Source organism: Mastigoproctus giganteus, chromosome 3 (assembly GCF_048544385.1).
Source record: "Mastigoproctus giganteus isolate SK-2022 chromosome 3, ASM4854438v1, whole genome shotgun sequence".
In the NCBI taxonomy this organism is placed as follows: Eukaryota; Metazoa; Arthropoda; class Arachnida; order Uropygi; family Thelyphonidae; genus Mastigoproctus; species Mastigoproctus giganteus.
In genome coordinates, this window is record NC_143577.1 from 6,614,570 (window position 1) to 6,631,780 (window position 17,211).

Genomic DNA, 17,211 nt, shown 5'->3' on the forward strand with positions numbered 1-17,211 from the left:
GATACCAGGAAGAGTGCCCCTTTATGAACTTCACTGTCAAGCAGCATATCTTTTTTTAAATAGCACAGTTGAAATAGGTCGTTGGGACACAACAATACTGGAAGTCTCAGACAGCAGAAACAAGTTTCAAATGCTCTTGCATTGTATTGGTATATCAAAGAAGGAAGTGGAATTTTCCTGTATTAGCAAAAAAATAAAAAATAAAATAATAATAATATAACAAAATAAAACAGAATATTCATACTAGTCCCATTCCTACAAGATAGCCATCCAGTTCCACTTTGAAGTTTGCCAGACTCACTGGTTCCACTACAAATTGACTGAGAGGCAAATTAATTCCTGTATTCGACAACTCCCTGCCCAGAAGTCAACTTTCTGGGATGCAATCTTCTATTATTTCCTAAGATTTCATATTTGAAGTTGAATGATGAAAGTCCATCCTTGTCCCTACGAACAAGAATGAACTTTCCTTATTCATTTTACTCACCCCCTTCAGCACTTTATACACCTCAATCAGATCTCCCCTCTCATGTTTACTTGTCAAAGTTTGACAAGTAGACATGAAATTTTCACATTGATTTACTCTGGATAAACAAAATAGAAGTTTCAGAAAAATGCAAACCTATCTGAAAAAGAATTATGGTGGAAATTAGATCCTATAATACACTAGTGTGCAAAACTTAAGGACCAACACTATTTCTAAAGGTTACAACCACAAAATCTTTACGTAAGATACTCTTTACTGATGAGAGTAGATTCAGTCTCAGCAGTGATTCTGGATGTCAGCTAATCTGGCGAGAGGTTGACACACAGTATAACCCTGCAAACATCACTGAAAGGGATCGATATGGCGGTCGAGGTGTTCTCGTCTGGGGGAGGCATTATCTTGGATGGACGTACACAACTCCAGATACTGGAAGACCAGTGCACGATACTGTACTCAGGTAATCCTTCCCCATGTGCATCTGTTCTGAGGTGCCATTGGCCCTGAGTTTGTGTTTATGGATGATATCACCACACCCCATCGTACTTCAGTTATTGATATGCTTTTGGAAAGTGAGGACATTGTTCGTATGGATTGACCTGCCCATTCCATTGATCTAAATCCCATCAAACACATATGGGATGCTCTGGGGAGACACCTAGCAGCACGTCCACACCCACCAGAAAATGTTCACCAGCTGAAGATAGCGCTGACAGAGAATTGGACGATGCTACCACAAGAACTTATCAACAACATTGCTCTAAGTATGGACAGGCAGTGCAAAGCCTGCATCGACGTTAGGGGTGGCCATATCTCCTACTGAGGACCACCTCTTCCCTTTGCTCCATCTTTGGCAGTGATGCATCTGTATCATGGCAGCCAGTGCTATGTTCCCATTTTTGAATACAGTCCCTCTCTACCGTTTTGTTTCCGTTGTTGTGTCGGTGTTGTTTCTTTCATTATTTCTGTACCTCACGAGGTTCCTTTGGTATGCTTTTCCCATATCCAGGCCATACCTATGAGAAGCTACAGGTGAAAACCTGACTGGTCCGTAAATTTTGCATATCAGTATAGTAAGAAAATCAAAGAAACAGTAGAAGAAAACTGAAGTTTAAAAATTCTAAGAAAACCATTGATAGTAGGGAATGAGAAGTTATTGTGTAAAAGAGAAGAACTGCATGTATACAAAGAACAGAAATAAAATAGTCAAAAAAATTCAATAATTTTACACAGAGTTTATATAGGGACAAAAATAGAAATTTAGACAAGGAATATTTGGAAGATGAAGGTAAGGAAGTTCCAGAAGTATTGCCTGAAGAAACTGAATTAGTCCAATGGAAATAACAAATGGAAAGGCTGCTGGAGAAGATATAATCATAATTGAACATCTAAAACTTGGAGAATGTGTTCAAGTAACTAATCTTTATTTAAAATGTCTCAAATACAGAAATTGCCAAAAACTTGGAATAAAGCTATTCTGGTCCATATCATTAAGAAAAAGAAGTTAGGTGAAGAACTATACACAAACTTATTATCATCTATCTGTTTATAAAGTTTTTATGAAAGTTAAGTGACAAAAGCAAGTGCATTTCAGAAATACAATAGATCATATCCATGTAATTAGCATTAGTAGTGGCAAATGATGCAAGAAAGCAAGCTTATGCAACATCAGCCAAAAAAAAAAAAAAAAAACACGACACCACCCATTCCACCTATTCATTCCTCCAATAGTTTGTCTAATTCCTCTTTGACTTTATTTAAGCTATCAACTTCCACAACAACAGATGAAAGTTTGTTCCAGTAATCAACTTCCACAACAACAGATGAAAGTTTGTTCCAGTAATCAACCACCTGCTGGCTAAAGGCAAACTTCCTTACATCTATTCTGCAACCATCTTTCCTCAATTTGTAGTTATGCCATCCTCATATGTGTAGTCTGAGCAAGAGAAAGAATCTCCTCAGCACTGAGCTTGCTCAATCCATTCAAAGCCTTAAACACATGAATCATCACTCAGATAACCGACCGGGCTAGCCAGGTGGGTAAAGTGCCTGCTTGGCAACCCAAAGGTAAAAGTGTAAAGTGTGTTCGTGTGAAACGTCATTAGGGGTTTCCTCCATATTCGCGTGGTTTTCTTTGTGGGTGTAACAGATCACTGTTAAGGCCAGAGATTTAAAAGTGTATGGGATTTGGAAGTATTGTGTTGTGTATCATTGTTGTTCTGGCTATTTAGCTGTTAGACCCCCTGCTGGGGCCCAATGTTGCCCACACTCAGCCCTGTGGAGGCAGACCAGGTACACCAGTATTATAGTTATTTACTCTGGCAGGCCCTGCCACCTAATTTCCTCAGATTTCAGTGGCTAAGGCCTAAAAAAAAATAATAAAATAATGCGATTTTAAGGGCTGGTTCGCTAATGAGGTTAAATTTCGGAATTGATGCACGATTTGGCTGTTATAATTTGGAAGTTTATTTAAGTTTTTGTCATGTGGGGCGTACACTGTGATGTATAGAGAGAGTGGGGGGAAAGACTGAAGACTGGAGGGGAAAGACAGAAGTATGGGGCCAATAGGGAAGACGACCCCAGATATCAGTGCGGCATGCCCATGCTGCACCAGGAGAAGTAAACGGGAGGACGGTGGGGAGGGGACGGTCCCATTCCCCCCACCAGGATATGGAGAGAAAGTGAGCCAGACTAGGTGTCCTACCCAGATCGCCAAAAGGCGAGGCAACAGTGTAGCTGTGTTCACAGTCATGGTTTTTGATTGCCAGTTCAGAATCACTTCAGGTGGGTTACTGCAGTCACAGTCATGGTTTTTGGATGTTCAGTTCAGTGTCACTTCAGGTAGCTGACAGTCTTGGTTCATTGTCTCACTAGTCTCGTGTTCATCTTATGGGGTCAGGAAGAAGAGTGATGACTCTGGTCAGTTTGTAGTACTGCTTTGATGTCAATTCAGTTAGTCATATTAGCATTAGCATTAGTAGAGGCATATGATACAAGAAAGCAAGCTTATTCAGCATCAGCCAAAAAAAAAAAAAAAAAAAAAACAACCACTACTCCCATTTCACCCCTCCGTTCGTTCGAAATACCTGTCCAGCTGAGCCTTAAATTTGTTTAGGCTATCAACTTCAACAACAAGTGATGGGAGTCTATTCCACAAACCAACTGCCCGCTGGCTAAAGGCAAATTTCCGCACATCTATCCGACATCCGTCCTTCCTCAATTTGAATTTATGCCCTCTCAGGTGATTATTCTGAGCAAGAGGAAGAATCCCATCGGCATTGAGCATGCTCAAGCCATTCAAAGCCTTATACACGTCTATCAGATCACCTCGCCGATGCCTAGTCTCCAGGCTCTGTAATTTGCAAAACTTAAGCCTTTCTTCGTAAGAGAACCCTTTGTTCCATTCACTAATCTTGTTGCCCTTCTCTGTACTCGTTCCAGCAGCTCTACATCCTTCTTGAAATGAGGCCTCCAGACCTGTATACAGTACTCAATGTGTGGCCTGACCAATGCCTTATACAAGGGAATAATCACATCCCTGTCCCTGCTAGAAAAATTCCTGTATATCATTGACAAGACACCATGAGCTACTCTTGCAGCTCGTCTGCACTGCTCAGAGAACTTCATATCTGCCTGCACAATTACCCCCAGGTCCTTTTCATTCTCTACCACTGTCAGCGTAGTACCACAGAGAGTAGTATTCATTGTAGTATTCATTGAGAGCAATCAGTCCTGGACTTTTGCACCAGGTCATGAATGGAGAGGTATCTTTGTTGGTAATTTCTTCTGATCGGTTGTAGTCATGCGGTATGCCCATGCTGTAGTCTTAAATGTCTCCTCCTTGGTTAGTTTCAATGGAGTTCTTCTATTCAGATGTTTCCGTATTGTTGGGGATACCGATTTCCGTTCTCCGTCTGTTAAAGATATCCTGGGCATAGCGGCTGAAAGCGGTGTACTCGTCTTCCGAATCCAGGAGGTGATGCTCATTGTCTTTTGGTACGAAATTTATACTGGTGATGAGTACTGATCTTTGTTCCTCATAGCATTCACATTTGTGCATGATATGTTGCCACGTCTCCATATTGCCACAGGTGCAAGTTGGGTCCTTGCTCAGTCCGAGTGCATTCAGTTTTGCGTTAAATGGCCCATGGCCCATCAGGAGGTGTTCAGTCATGGGTAGAACCATTTGGGGGACTTTGGATAGGTCTTGTCTACGTAGGGTATAAATTTCCGTGTGACTTCACCCTTGGTCGTCTCTTGCCATCTCCTCTGCCAAGTTTCTTTCAGGTGTTCCATGATTTTCTGTTTTTCCGTTCGGTGGTTGTTTGTAGGGTCCAGTGTAAAAGTGTCAAATGTGGTCGGTGTTCCCTTTGCCAGGTAGTACATCAACCTATATCTCGCCACCTCCAGGTCCAGAGGGAGAGTTCCCTCCAGGACCTGCGGCGCACAGGCAACCCAAAGGTCGCGGGTTCGAATCCTGCCTCGGGCTTGGATCAGAGTAAAATGCAAAAACCTTGGGAGGTGCATTATGGCCACAGAAGCCGATGCGCCAACAACTAACAAAAAAAATCACTCAGATCACCTGGTAGGTGCCTAATCTCCACATGCTGGAATTCGCAAAACTGAAGTCTATCTTGGTAAGAGCACCCCTTCATTAAACTTCAACAATCAAGCTGCCCTTCTCTGTATTCATTCCAGCAGCTCTAGAATCAAACCTCCAGACCTCTCTATACAGTACAGTCTGTCCTCGTATAGCACGATAGTTGTGTTCCTAGAAACCCTCGTGCAATGCAAAATCGTGCAATATAAACAACAGGCCCTATGGGAAAAGTGGGGTTAGGTGCCGACCTCCCAAGATTGAACAAACATTTGGAACCAAAACATTACCAAACACAATAAATAATCGGGTAATTTTAATCGTTATAAAATACTTACGTATTTTATAATGATTATAAAACGAATACGTAATAAAACGAATACGTAATAAAAATATAATATATTTTTTATTATAATATAATAAAAAATAAATATTTTTTATTATTTATTATATTATAATAAAGTATTTTTAGTATTTTTTACGAATAAAATACGTATTTTATTCGTAAAAAATTTATTATATTAAATAAAATAGTCGTAATAAAATGCTTACGTATTTTATTACGACTATTACGTAATAAAATATTGCTAATGCTTTTGCTTCTATCGTAAGCAAACTTGTTTTTTGTTTGATTTTCTATCCAAACAGATGACAGCCGTTCCATCTCTTCCAATTCTTGTGTTTTAATCTAATGGATTTTAATTACACTTTGAGTTGTTCCCGCTATGAAAGTTGTTTTTATTTTCTCCTCATTCTTTGTAATTCTCGGGGTTGCCTCATTTAGGTCTGTAGCACGTGCAATATCACACGGTCTTTCATTTCGCTCAAAGCGTTTCACAATTTCATATTTTTTTCTCTATCGACAGAGGCGGACTGGCCATAAGCCTTACCCGGGAAATCCCGGTGGGCCTGAGGCCGGTGTGATTTTGGCCATAAACCGCAGTATGAGGCCACTATAAATTTTCCCGGGTAAGAATTTTTGACCCAGTCCGCCTCTGTTTATCGATGTTTTGCTTTTATTTTTCTCTCTGAATATGCAGTGTCTTCACCAGGATGCTTCCTTTTCACACCTTTTAAGTATTTTACTAGTTTTTAGGGAATAAAGTGCAATTACAAAACGAGGAGGCATGCTTGATACACATAAACAAAGCTGAGCGCATGTAGCAACTGAATAAACAACACCGTAAAGGCCGAGATACATTATTAACACCCCACATTTTACTAAAGCACATTTCTGGGGGTTACTACCATAAAACAATTTCCAGTTTCGTTTCTGCTGGTGGAATCTGTTATAAACTGGTAGTAAACTCCATCTAATTGCATTTGCGATTATATCGATAGCTGGAATTGTGTTGGTTTTCACGTTATTATGGTGAAATGTGTTTCCCCTTCACTGATATAAATCACATAAATACATTTTCAGAATCTTCTTCATTCCTATCGTGTTGCATTCATTTGGGGTGATTCCGCATTCAACTGCCATTTCTTGTAAACACAAAGGCGAATCGTGCATAAGCGAATTCGGTTCGTGTTATATAAGATAACGTTCCCCTATTTATAAATCGTGTATGATCGAATTCATGTAATGTAAACACGTGTTATACGAGGACCGACTGTAGTCATGATTTGGCCTGACCATTGCTTTATACAAATGGATAATCACCTACTAGTTTATCCCTTGATTAGGCTTATCATTTTTCATTTTTCTCCTAGTTCTAAAACTTCTTCATTGGTCTCTTTTTCAGTCCAGCTTATTTTCTTGTATTTTCTCCAGAAACACATCTCGAATGCTTCAATTCTCTGTTCGTCTCATTTGTTTATCGTCCAGGTTTTGGATGCATATAGAGCCATGTTCCAAACATAGGATTTTAGAATTCTTTTCCTTATATGCTCATTCAAATACTTTGTTGTCAGAATTTTTTGTTTTTCCCTGAAAACTTGTTTTGCTTGCCCAAGTCTTGCTTTTATTTCATCGGTGCATCTTGCCTCAGCATTTGTCCAAAATATTTAAATTTTGCTACTTGTTCAATATTATTGTTTCCTATTTTGATGGCTTTGGAGTCATTTGAGAATGTCATGCACTTCATTTTATTCATATTAATTTTCATATCATAAGCCTTGACTGTGTGGTTGATCAGCTATAACATTTCAATCAGATCACTCCTTCTGGTTGCTACAATTGCTTGATCAACAACCACAAATTTTATTGTTTTTATTTGTTCTCTATTTATGGTCACTCCTAAATTGCTGTTTTTAAGAGCTTCTGCTATCATTTCTTTCACATAGATGTTGAGTCTGTTTCCAAGTTATCCATATATACTATGGCTTTCTGGTCTTTGTACAATGTTTTTATTAAGTTTAGAATGTATTCTTCTATTCCGATTTTTCCCAGGATTGAAAAGAGTTTTAGCCATTGTATTCTAACGAAGGTTTTCTCGTAATCAGTGAAGCAAATGTAAAGGTTTTTTTCTAGATCAATAAACTCTCTCCCATGAGCTTTAGGTCTGCAATGGCATCTCTTTGCCCCTATCTTTCCTGAAACCAAATTGGTCGGGTGCTAAATATCTGTTGATTTTGTTGTTCATTCTCATTTTATTATTTTTAGTAAAATTTTGGATACATGTGAGATAAGGCTGACAGTCCAGTGTTGGCTGCATTCCTTGGTATTGTGCTTTTTTTGGGGAATGGGATCATGGCCATTGTGCAATGATCTTCAGGCCATGAACCTTCTTTATACATCTGGTTTGTTAAGGTGAAATTAAGTTCATCTAGCTCATTACCTCCCTCTTTAATGAGCTCAGTGGGCAAGGAGTCAATTCCTGCTGCTTTTCCATTAGGTACTGCTTTTAGCACCGCTTCAAATTCTTCTTTGGTTATTCTGTGTTGTCTTCTGAGTCACTCCTTTGGATTTCTCTTTCTTGTTCGTGATCTTTTTGGTAGAGTTTGGCGATATATGCTTTCCATATTGTTTTTGATTCATCAGGTTCTGTCAAAAGTTGCCCATGTTTGTTGTTTATAGTGCTGGATTTTATTCGCTTCTTCCTTGTGAAGTGTCTAATTTTGTTGAAAGCTAGATCTGATCTGCTTTTCTAATCTAGATCTTCAATAATTCTACACCTCTCACTCCACCATGTTTCCCTAACTTGCCTACACTCTCTTTGAAACTCATTCCTTAGTTCCTTATATTTTGCTACACCTTTGTCAGTGTTGATGTTTTTTCTTTCCCTTTTTTCTTCTACTTTTGCCCAAATTTCTTGTGAGATCCAGGGTTTCCTCACATCTGTTCCTTTAAAACCTACAATTAAGAATAATATTAAGAGTAAGAGACCGGTGGAATTACTTAAAAAGTAAGGGTCATTGTTGAAAAAAAGGCACGAATTAGGGTTGAATTTGAAAGTGTCTGCAATTCTGCCCAGACACGATAGGAGGGAGTATATGATGAGAGCCTTGTCGATCAATTCGGCCCTGGAGAGACTGTGCAATGCTCAAGGGGTAGAATTTTTCTCAGCCTGGTCTGTGCTTGTTAACAGGAGAGACTGTTTCTACAGGGATGGGATACACTTAAATAGAAGGGTTTACACAGACTAATAGATTAACAGTAGCTGCTGGCAGAGGTGAGAGTGATTCTTGCACTGCTTCTATTGGAATAAGCCTGGAAAACAAGATGCAAGGAATTTCAAAGACTGCCGGGAGTCATTGCGGTACAAGTAAACACATAGGTTGTGTTATGGTAGCTAAGAATAGGAACAAGTGCATGTATACGTGTGTGTAAACCAATGCTAGGAGTTTGGTAAATAAATTTGATGAATTCGAGGTGTTGGTCAAAACATCAAAGGCAGATATTGTTGGGATATCAGAGTGTGGTGTCACACAGATATAAGGAATGCAGAACTGGAATTTGGGGAGTACATGTACAGAAAGGATAGGAAGGGAGGAGGGGGTATGCTATTAGTTAAGAAACATGTAAAATCTAAGGAGGTACAACCAGTCGACATAGCTGGACACAGTGCAGTGTCGAGTCAGTTTGGTGTGACATAAGCATTGGGAGATCAAAATTGAGAGCAGGAGTGTGTTATAGGCCTAATGACTTTGATGAGTATAATAAAAAACTGTATGGGAAATAGAGTGGGCCAGTAAATCAGAGTCTTATAATAGGGGATTTTAATTTCCTAGATATTGACTGGAATTTGTGGGTTGGTCACTCACACACAAGTAAGGCTTTTGTGGATTTATTGGATGATTGATTTCTACCTCAGCATGTTTGGGAGGCAACTAGAGGGAGTGATACTCTTGATCTGATTATCAATAGTGATTCTTCATGCATTAAGAATCTGCAGATAAAGAAACCACTAGGTGACAGTGATCACAGTGTGCTGAAGTGGGATTTACTCAAAGATGTAACTACCATCAAGGGTAAAGGGAAAGGTTTTTGCTTTCGTAAAGGCAACTACAGAGGTCTGAGGGAGTATTTAAATTCTATAAGGTGGGGCCAACTGATGATGTTAACAACAGCAAATTCAAAATGGAAAGCATTCAAAGAATTAATCTTGGAAGCTACTAGGCTTTACATACCAACTAAGAAATATTGTTCAATGTTTAGGCCTAAATGGATGTCAGATGAATTAATGAGACATGTAGCATAGAAGAAAAATGCATGGGATACATATAAATTAATGGGTGACATGGAAGCCTATGATAGATATAAGCTGGTCTGTAACCAAGTCACAAAGAAGATTAAGTAGGCAAAAGCAGATTATGAGAAATCTTTGCCAGAGGATGCAAAGAAAAACAGCACAGAGTTCTTTACCTATGTAAACTCTAGACGGATGGGAATGAATCAGATTGATCCACTGGATATCGATGGTTCAACTGAATGAGTATTTTGCATCTACATTCGCACACGAAGAGTTATTCAGGGAGGGGAATGCCAGGGGTGAACTAAACTCTAGCAGTGAGCTAGATGATTTTTTAATAACTGAGAGGAAAGTGGAGGAGAAATTGTTGATGATAAACATAAAAAAGGCACCCAGGGTGGATGGAATCTATCCAGTTATATTAAAGGAGGCGGCAAAGGACGTAAGCAAACCCTTAGCCATAATTATGAGAACTTTCCTTGGCTCAGGGGACGTACCCATGGACTGGAGATGCGCAAATGTGACCCCAATCCACAAAGGAGGATCAAAGGGAGACACCGGTAATTACAGAACAGGGTAATTGTTCAAGAACATACCAGGACTTGATGAAGCTGGCACTCAACAGAGAGATGTGGAAAAAAGTCATCAGTGCTACCAACCAGTCATAGAGACTGAAGGAACCCATGATGGTGAGTTTATCCCTGCTAGCACAGTTCTTGTATATCATTGTCAAAACCTCATCAGCTGTGATGGCAGCCTGTCTGCATTGCTCAGAGAGCTTCATATCTGACTGCACAGTTACCCCCAGGTCTTTTTCATTTTCCATTACCCTGAGTGTACACAGTTGGTACATTACCCTGAGGTTACTGCTACTCATATGCAGTACCTTGCATTTGTGAATGTTAAACTTCAACTGATATTTCTCATCCCATCTACATAACTTTTGCAGATCCTGTTGAAGTAGCATACTGTCATTAACAACTCAGCCAATCTTCGACACATCTGCAAACTTGGACAATAATCCTGATATGCCTTCATTAATATCATTAATAAATATGGAAAATGAAAATAGGCCCAACACCAAACACTGGGGGACTCCATTAATAACATTAGCCCACAAAGAGGAGTTTCCATTGATTACCAATCTCTGTCTTCTCTCACTGAACCATACCTTTATCCATAGTAGCAATTTGCCCTTAATGGCACACTTCTCCAACTTGTAGAGTAGTCTTCCATGTGCAACAGTGTCAAAAGCTTTCCTAAAATCCAAGTATATGATATCAAATTTATTTTTTGCATCCAGTTCATTTTAGACAACATTTTAGTATTCATTCAAATTTGTATCCAAATGAGTTCATTTTAGTATCCGTTCAAATTTGTATCCAAATTAGTTCATTTTAGTATCCAATCAAATTTTTCAACAAGATTTCCTCTTAACAAACACATGCTGTGTCTGAAATATAACTGCAGTCTTGTCTAGATGATCATGAATTCCTTAACTAGTGACTCCATTATTTTCACTGAAACAGAAGTTAAACTAACTAAAAGTCTCTCATTACTCATGTCACTCTTTGATCCCCCCCCCCCTATGTGAATTGGGGATACATCTGCCCATCTCCAGTCCATCGGGACTGCCCCTGAATCCAAGGAGGCTCTCATAATTATGGCTAAGGGTTTGCTTATTTCATTTACTGGCTTCTTTAATATAACTGGATAGATCCCACCCACCCCAGGTGCCTTTCTTATGTTTAACTGCAACAATTTCTCTTCCACTTTGCTCTCAGTTATTACAAAATCATTTAGCTCCCTGTTAGAGTAAGATAAGCTTCTGGCCTGCATTTCCCTACAGAATTCCTCGTATGTGAATGTAGATGCAAAATACTCATTCAATTTGTCAGCAACCTGAGCAGGATCATCAATAGTCAGACCAAATTGATTCATCCCCTTCCTTCTAGTATTTACATAAGTAAACGCAAAGACTTTACTTGAATACAAAACTTGTTTCTTTTCCAAATAGTAGTTGAACATCTTGATCTCACGCCAAAGCTATTGGTCACAACTTTTGCCTATCTCTATTTTCATCTCAGTCAAAACAAGCTGATTTCATTGCCGCCTCAGCTAAAGATAAAGCTGACCTGCTGCCACCCTACATTTCTTTTAACTTATGTATTGATGATCTTGGTAAATAACTTCCTGTCATTTCCAGTATACTCACTCAATTCCTGCTAGAGATCTTCCTTCAAAAGGATGTCAGAAGGATTTTGAACAGCCTTGATGGTATTTCTCAACATGTTATCAAAACCTGTGCTCCTGCACTTACTCTTGTTCTGTGTTGCCTTTTTTTCACTTTCTTATTCCGCCTGTGTTTTCCCTTCTGCTTGGAAATTTGCTCATATCCAGTCATTTCCCAAAAATAGTGACAATCCATTTCAGCCAATTATCATTCCATTGAAATTACTTCTACACTTTGTAAAACTGCCAATTCCTAAAAACCTTCCCTCTGATCATTAATTATCATTATCGATTCAGTGTCAATCCATTGGTGATATACCGGTTTATGTTACCCATCTATGTACAAATTCAACGGAAACATTTGGTGAAACTTAAGCAGTTGCTCTTGACATTTCAAAGGCTTTTGATCATGTTTGGCATAAAGGTCTTCTAATTAAGCTTCCATCTTATGGTTTGCCAACTATTTTTTGTAATTGGGTATCCAGTTTTCTCTCTGGCTGCTTACTGTGAGTGATGATGGTAGACAGCTGTCTGTCTTATGATTTCTCCACTAATGCAGGTTTTCCCCAAGGTTCAGTTCTTTCTCGCACTCTTGTATATTAATGACCTTCTTTCATTCACCGGAAATCCTATTGATAATTTTGCTGGTGATAGCACATTGCATTCCACTTTCCAGTTTGAGAAATCTTGCCTTGTGCAAATCGCTTCAACTTCTCAAATATCCACTACCAATTCCCTAAATGCTGAACTCCAGTGGGGCAAAGGTAACTTAGTTAACTTCAGTCTTTTTAAAACTCATTCCTGTCTTATATCTTGTAAAAAGGCTTCTTCTGCTCCTATGCTTATCTTTGATGATACTCAGATTTCTAGACAAGATCACATATTTCTTACACTGACTTTTAATCTCTCTTTGCATAAGCACATCACAAATACTGCTTACTCTGCATTTAAAAAACTTGGTTTTCTCTTTCGCTCTCAGTATTACTTTTCTTCCAAACAGTTACTCATTCTGTACAAAGCTTAAATCCTCCCTAATATAATTATTGTTCCCACATCTGTGGAGGTGACCCAAAAACCTCTCTCAGGCTTCTAGACTCCATTCAAAAGAGGGCAGTTAGGTTAATTAACAACCCATCTTTAACAAAGTTTCTCTATTCTCTGTCTCATAGACATCCTGTTTCGGCTGTGTGCCTTTTCTATAGATACTTCCATGGGCACTGTTCTTCTGAGTTGGCTTCTATGATTTCTGCTTTCTCTTCCAAATCAGTCTGAACATGTGCCACAGCCAGTCAACATCCTTTTACTTTCCAACTTCAAACTCACAGAACCAACTTTTCTTCTTCCTCATTTATTCTTTCAGCTTCTGCTTTCTGGGATAACCTTCCTTCATACGTACTTCCTGAAAATTACAATCTACAGAAATCCAAGTCTAGTGTCAACAAGTATCTTCTTTCAACTTTTCAACCTTCAAACCATTTACAGCACAAAGTACTACAGGTTCTAATACCTACATCTCGTGATCGGACTTTTCTTAAAAAAAAAAAAGGTGTATGTTGATATTTAGTTTAAATATATAACATTACTTATCCTGCAAATAGGTAATACAATGCTAAAAAAAAAATGTGTGCATTAGCTGATGGGTAATTGTCCATTCATTGCTTCACACCAAATTTCTGTGATAAAAGAAATATTCTATACATGTATATTCAAAGAAATTTAAAAATGATTTTCATTTATGATGCACTATATTAACTGTGTTTACTTTCAGTGGCAACAGGTTTTTGGCTGGGCTCTTGCTGCATTCTTCTGTAGTAGTGTTGTGTATGGTCTTTACAATGTGGAGCTGAATGTTGCTGAAGGAGCTGTTTATAATGCATTTGCTCGTACAGCATGGGGACTTGGTTTAGGTTGGGTAGCCTATGCCTGTCTTACAGGTCATGGAGGTAATAAAATTTTGTTTTACCATTTAATTTTATTTTCTTTATCTTATATGTCAGTTCATATTATAGCACATAATTCTGATAACAGTGTTGCATTATTCATTTTAAATTCTGTGGTGTAATATCTTGTGGGCATATACGGAGTATTTTAACTGCAGTACAACTAGATATGCAACTGAATACAAGATACATGAGTCTTGTTTTTTCCATCATAATGATGCTGTCATTTTCTGATATCTGAATTTATAATTTTAAAATGTCACAACATTTGAGGAATGTTAAACTCAAAAATGTATGATATTTCAAGTATAAGGGATGATGATAAACATGCAAAAATATATGTAGAGTAGTCATAAAATATGCTTCAAATCTGTGACTACTAGACCTTACATGATTATCCAGGGTCCAAAGTTTGATGATGAAAGAGGTGGTCACGGCTGTTAAAGGAAAAGGCATGTGGTTTTAATTACTGGAAAGGGGACTGTAAGTTAAAGGCACTATAAGGCTGTACTAATTGTGCAGATAGCATAGGGAGGCACAGGGGAACTATAGAATACCTTTAAAGAAGTAGTGACACAGATCACAAATGCACGTGTAGCATTAACAAAATAAAGCAAAAGGATGTTGTCTAGATGGATGAATATGGAGTTCGCCAATTTATTAGAACAGAAAAGGATGGCATGGGAAAATTACATTGCAATGAAAATTACTGAAACCTATATCAGTTTACAAGTATGTTAATCTGTAACAGTACTGAAGAAAGGGTTAGGCTGCCAAATGCTGATTATGAAAAATTACTGGCTAAGAGAGCAAAGAACAGAAATTGAAGAAATTTTTCCTGTATATGAAGACAAATAAGAAAATAATGAATCAGATTGAACCATTATGTAATAGATATAGGAAAATCATACATAACCCAATAGAAAGTCAAGGGAGATCTAATTGACATATATATGAGGCTGAAGGAATTGAGTAAAATAATAAGGAAGGTCTGTTCTCCTTTGTGGGTGAGACAATTTTAATTGTATCTCATATTGTGGCTGCCAGAGGACACAAACATAAAATTTTAGGGAATAACAGAAGACTGGATTTCATGAAGTTCACCTTTGGGCAGCAGGTTGTCAAACATTAGAACAGATTGCCTTACGATGTGATGGAAGCAGTGAGTCTAGCTAAGTTTAAAGCAAAAGCCAGTGATTACTGTGGGAATGATATAAATATTCTGCTTTATTTTAGTTATTATTATTGTTTTATTTATTTATTTTCGGATGATGGAGAAAAAGTTTGCTTCCTTGCATCATTTGGCCTTACTAATACTAACCTAGGTGATATTGCTGATGAATTAAATAAGTACTTTGTGTCAACCATTACAGTCTGTCAAACTTCAGATAAAAACTACTTCATAGAAAGGAGAAACTGTGTTAAGCTGAGCAGTATGAAATTAACAATATTGCAATTACATTACTATATTGCAATGTAATTGCAATTACATTGCAAATACCCTAGTTTACCCATAAATTTAAACTATGTATGTAGTGTAAAAGGCATTGTTTTAATTGTATCTCATATTGTGACTACCTTCACCTGATATCTTGGTATTGCACTACTTTGAATAAGTAGTGCAATGCCAAGATATCAGGTATTGCACTACTTTGAATAAGTAACACTTCTCTAGTAGAGAAGACCACCCAGACGGCACCATTTCAAAGCTGTTAGCCTATTATCAGTGGGTGGGCAGGTACCCTCGTAATGCAACATGCCATCACAGTTTCAAAATGATTCCACAAAATGAGAGATGCCAAATGGTGTACAGATAATGTATTTAAAGATGAAATGCACAAGGCATAATTATATATGAGTTTTAAGTAATTAACTCTATAATATCAGTCTAGATACATCATAGTTTACCCATAAATTTAAACAACATATGTAGTGTAAAAGGCATCGTTTTAATTGTATCTCATATTGTGGCTACCCTCACGAGATAGTAGTAGTAGTGGCATGTGATGCAAGAAAGCAAGTGTATGAGCTTATGCAGCATCAGCCAAAAAAAAAAAAAAAAATCACACCATTCCCTCCAAATGCCTGTCCAGTTCCTCCTTAAATTTATTTAACCTATCAACTTCCACAATGACAGATGGAAGTTTGTTCCAGCAATTAACCACCTGCTGGCTAAAGGCAAATTTCCACACATCTATTCTACATCTGTCCTTTCTTAATTTGAATTTATGCCCCCTTAGGTTCGTAATCTGAACAAATGGAAGGATCCCATCAGAATTCAGAGTGCTCAACCCATTCAAGGCCTTATCACCTCAATCAGATCACTGCGCAGGTGCCTAGTCTCCAGCCACTGCAATTTGCAGAACTTAAACCTCTCTTGGTAAGAGGATCCCTTCATTCCCCTCACCCATCTTGTTGTCCTTCTCTGTACACGCTCAAGCAAATCTACATCCTTCCTAAAATGAGGCCTCCAGACCTGTACGCATTACTCAAGGCGTGGCCTGACCATTGCCTTATACAGAGGGACAATCACCTCCTTTTCCCTGCTAGCAAAATTCTTATATATCATTGACAAAACCCCATGACCTGCCCTGGCAGCCTGTCTGCATTGCTCAGAAAACTTCATATCTGACTGCACAATTACTCCCAGGTCTTTTTCATTTTCTACTACCTTAAGTGTAGTACCACACAGTTGGTATGTTTCTCTGGGGTTACTTCTACCCATATGCAGTACTTTGCATTTGTCAAGGTTAAACTTCAGTTGCCACTTCTTAGCCCATCTGCCCAAATTATCTAGATCCTGTTGCAGTAGCACACTGCCATTGCTGTCATTAACAACCCTGCCAGCCTTTGTATCATATGCAAACTTCAACATTAAGCCTGATATACCTTCATCAATATCATTGATAAATATCCAAAACAACAGTGGACCCAACAACGAACCCTGTGGGATTCCACTAATAACATTAGTCCACGAAGAGCAGCACCCATTGATTACCACCCTATGTCTTCTCCCACTTAACCATCCTTTTATCCATTGTAGCAACTTACCCTTAATACCATTCTGCTCCAAATTGTACAATAGTCTTCCATGCGCAACAGTGTCAAAAGCTTTCCTGAAATCGAAATATATGATATCAAAATTATTTTTTTGCATCCAGTTCCTTTGTAACCACATCATAATATCCTATCAGATTTGTCAGACAAGATTTTCCCTTAACAAACCCATGCTGTGTCTGAATTATTGCTGCAGTCTTGTCTAGATGATCCTGCAATGCATCTTTAACCAGTGAATCCATTATTTTACCCGGAACAGAAGTTAAA

The 17,211-nt window shown here is 38.3% G+C and overlaps 1 protein-coding gene across 1 annotated transcript in view; it reads left to right on the forward strand.

The window, feature by feature from the left end:
* Nucleotides 1–17,211, forward strand: part of LOC150087633 (nose resistant to fluoxetine protein 6-like) — a 204,680-nt gene that overhangs the window by 177,305 nt on the left and 10,164 nt on the right. Inside the window, exon 14 of the mRNA XM_090369837.1 lies at nt 13,716–13,890. Within this exon, the coding sequence (XP_090225963.1) occupies nt 13,716–13,890 (175 nt within the window). The remainder of the gene's footprint in view (nt 1–13,715; nt 13,891–17,211) is intronic.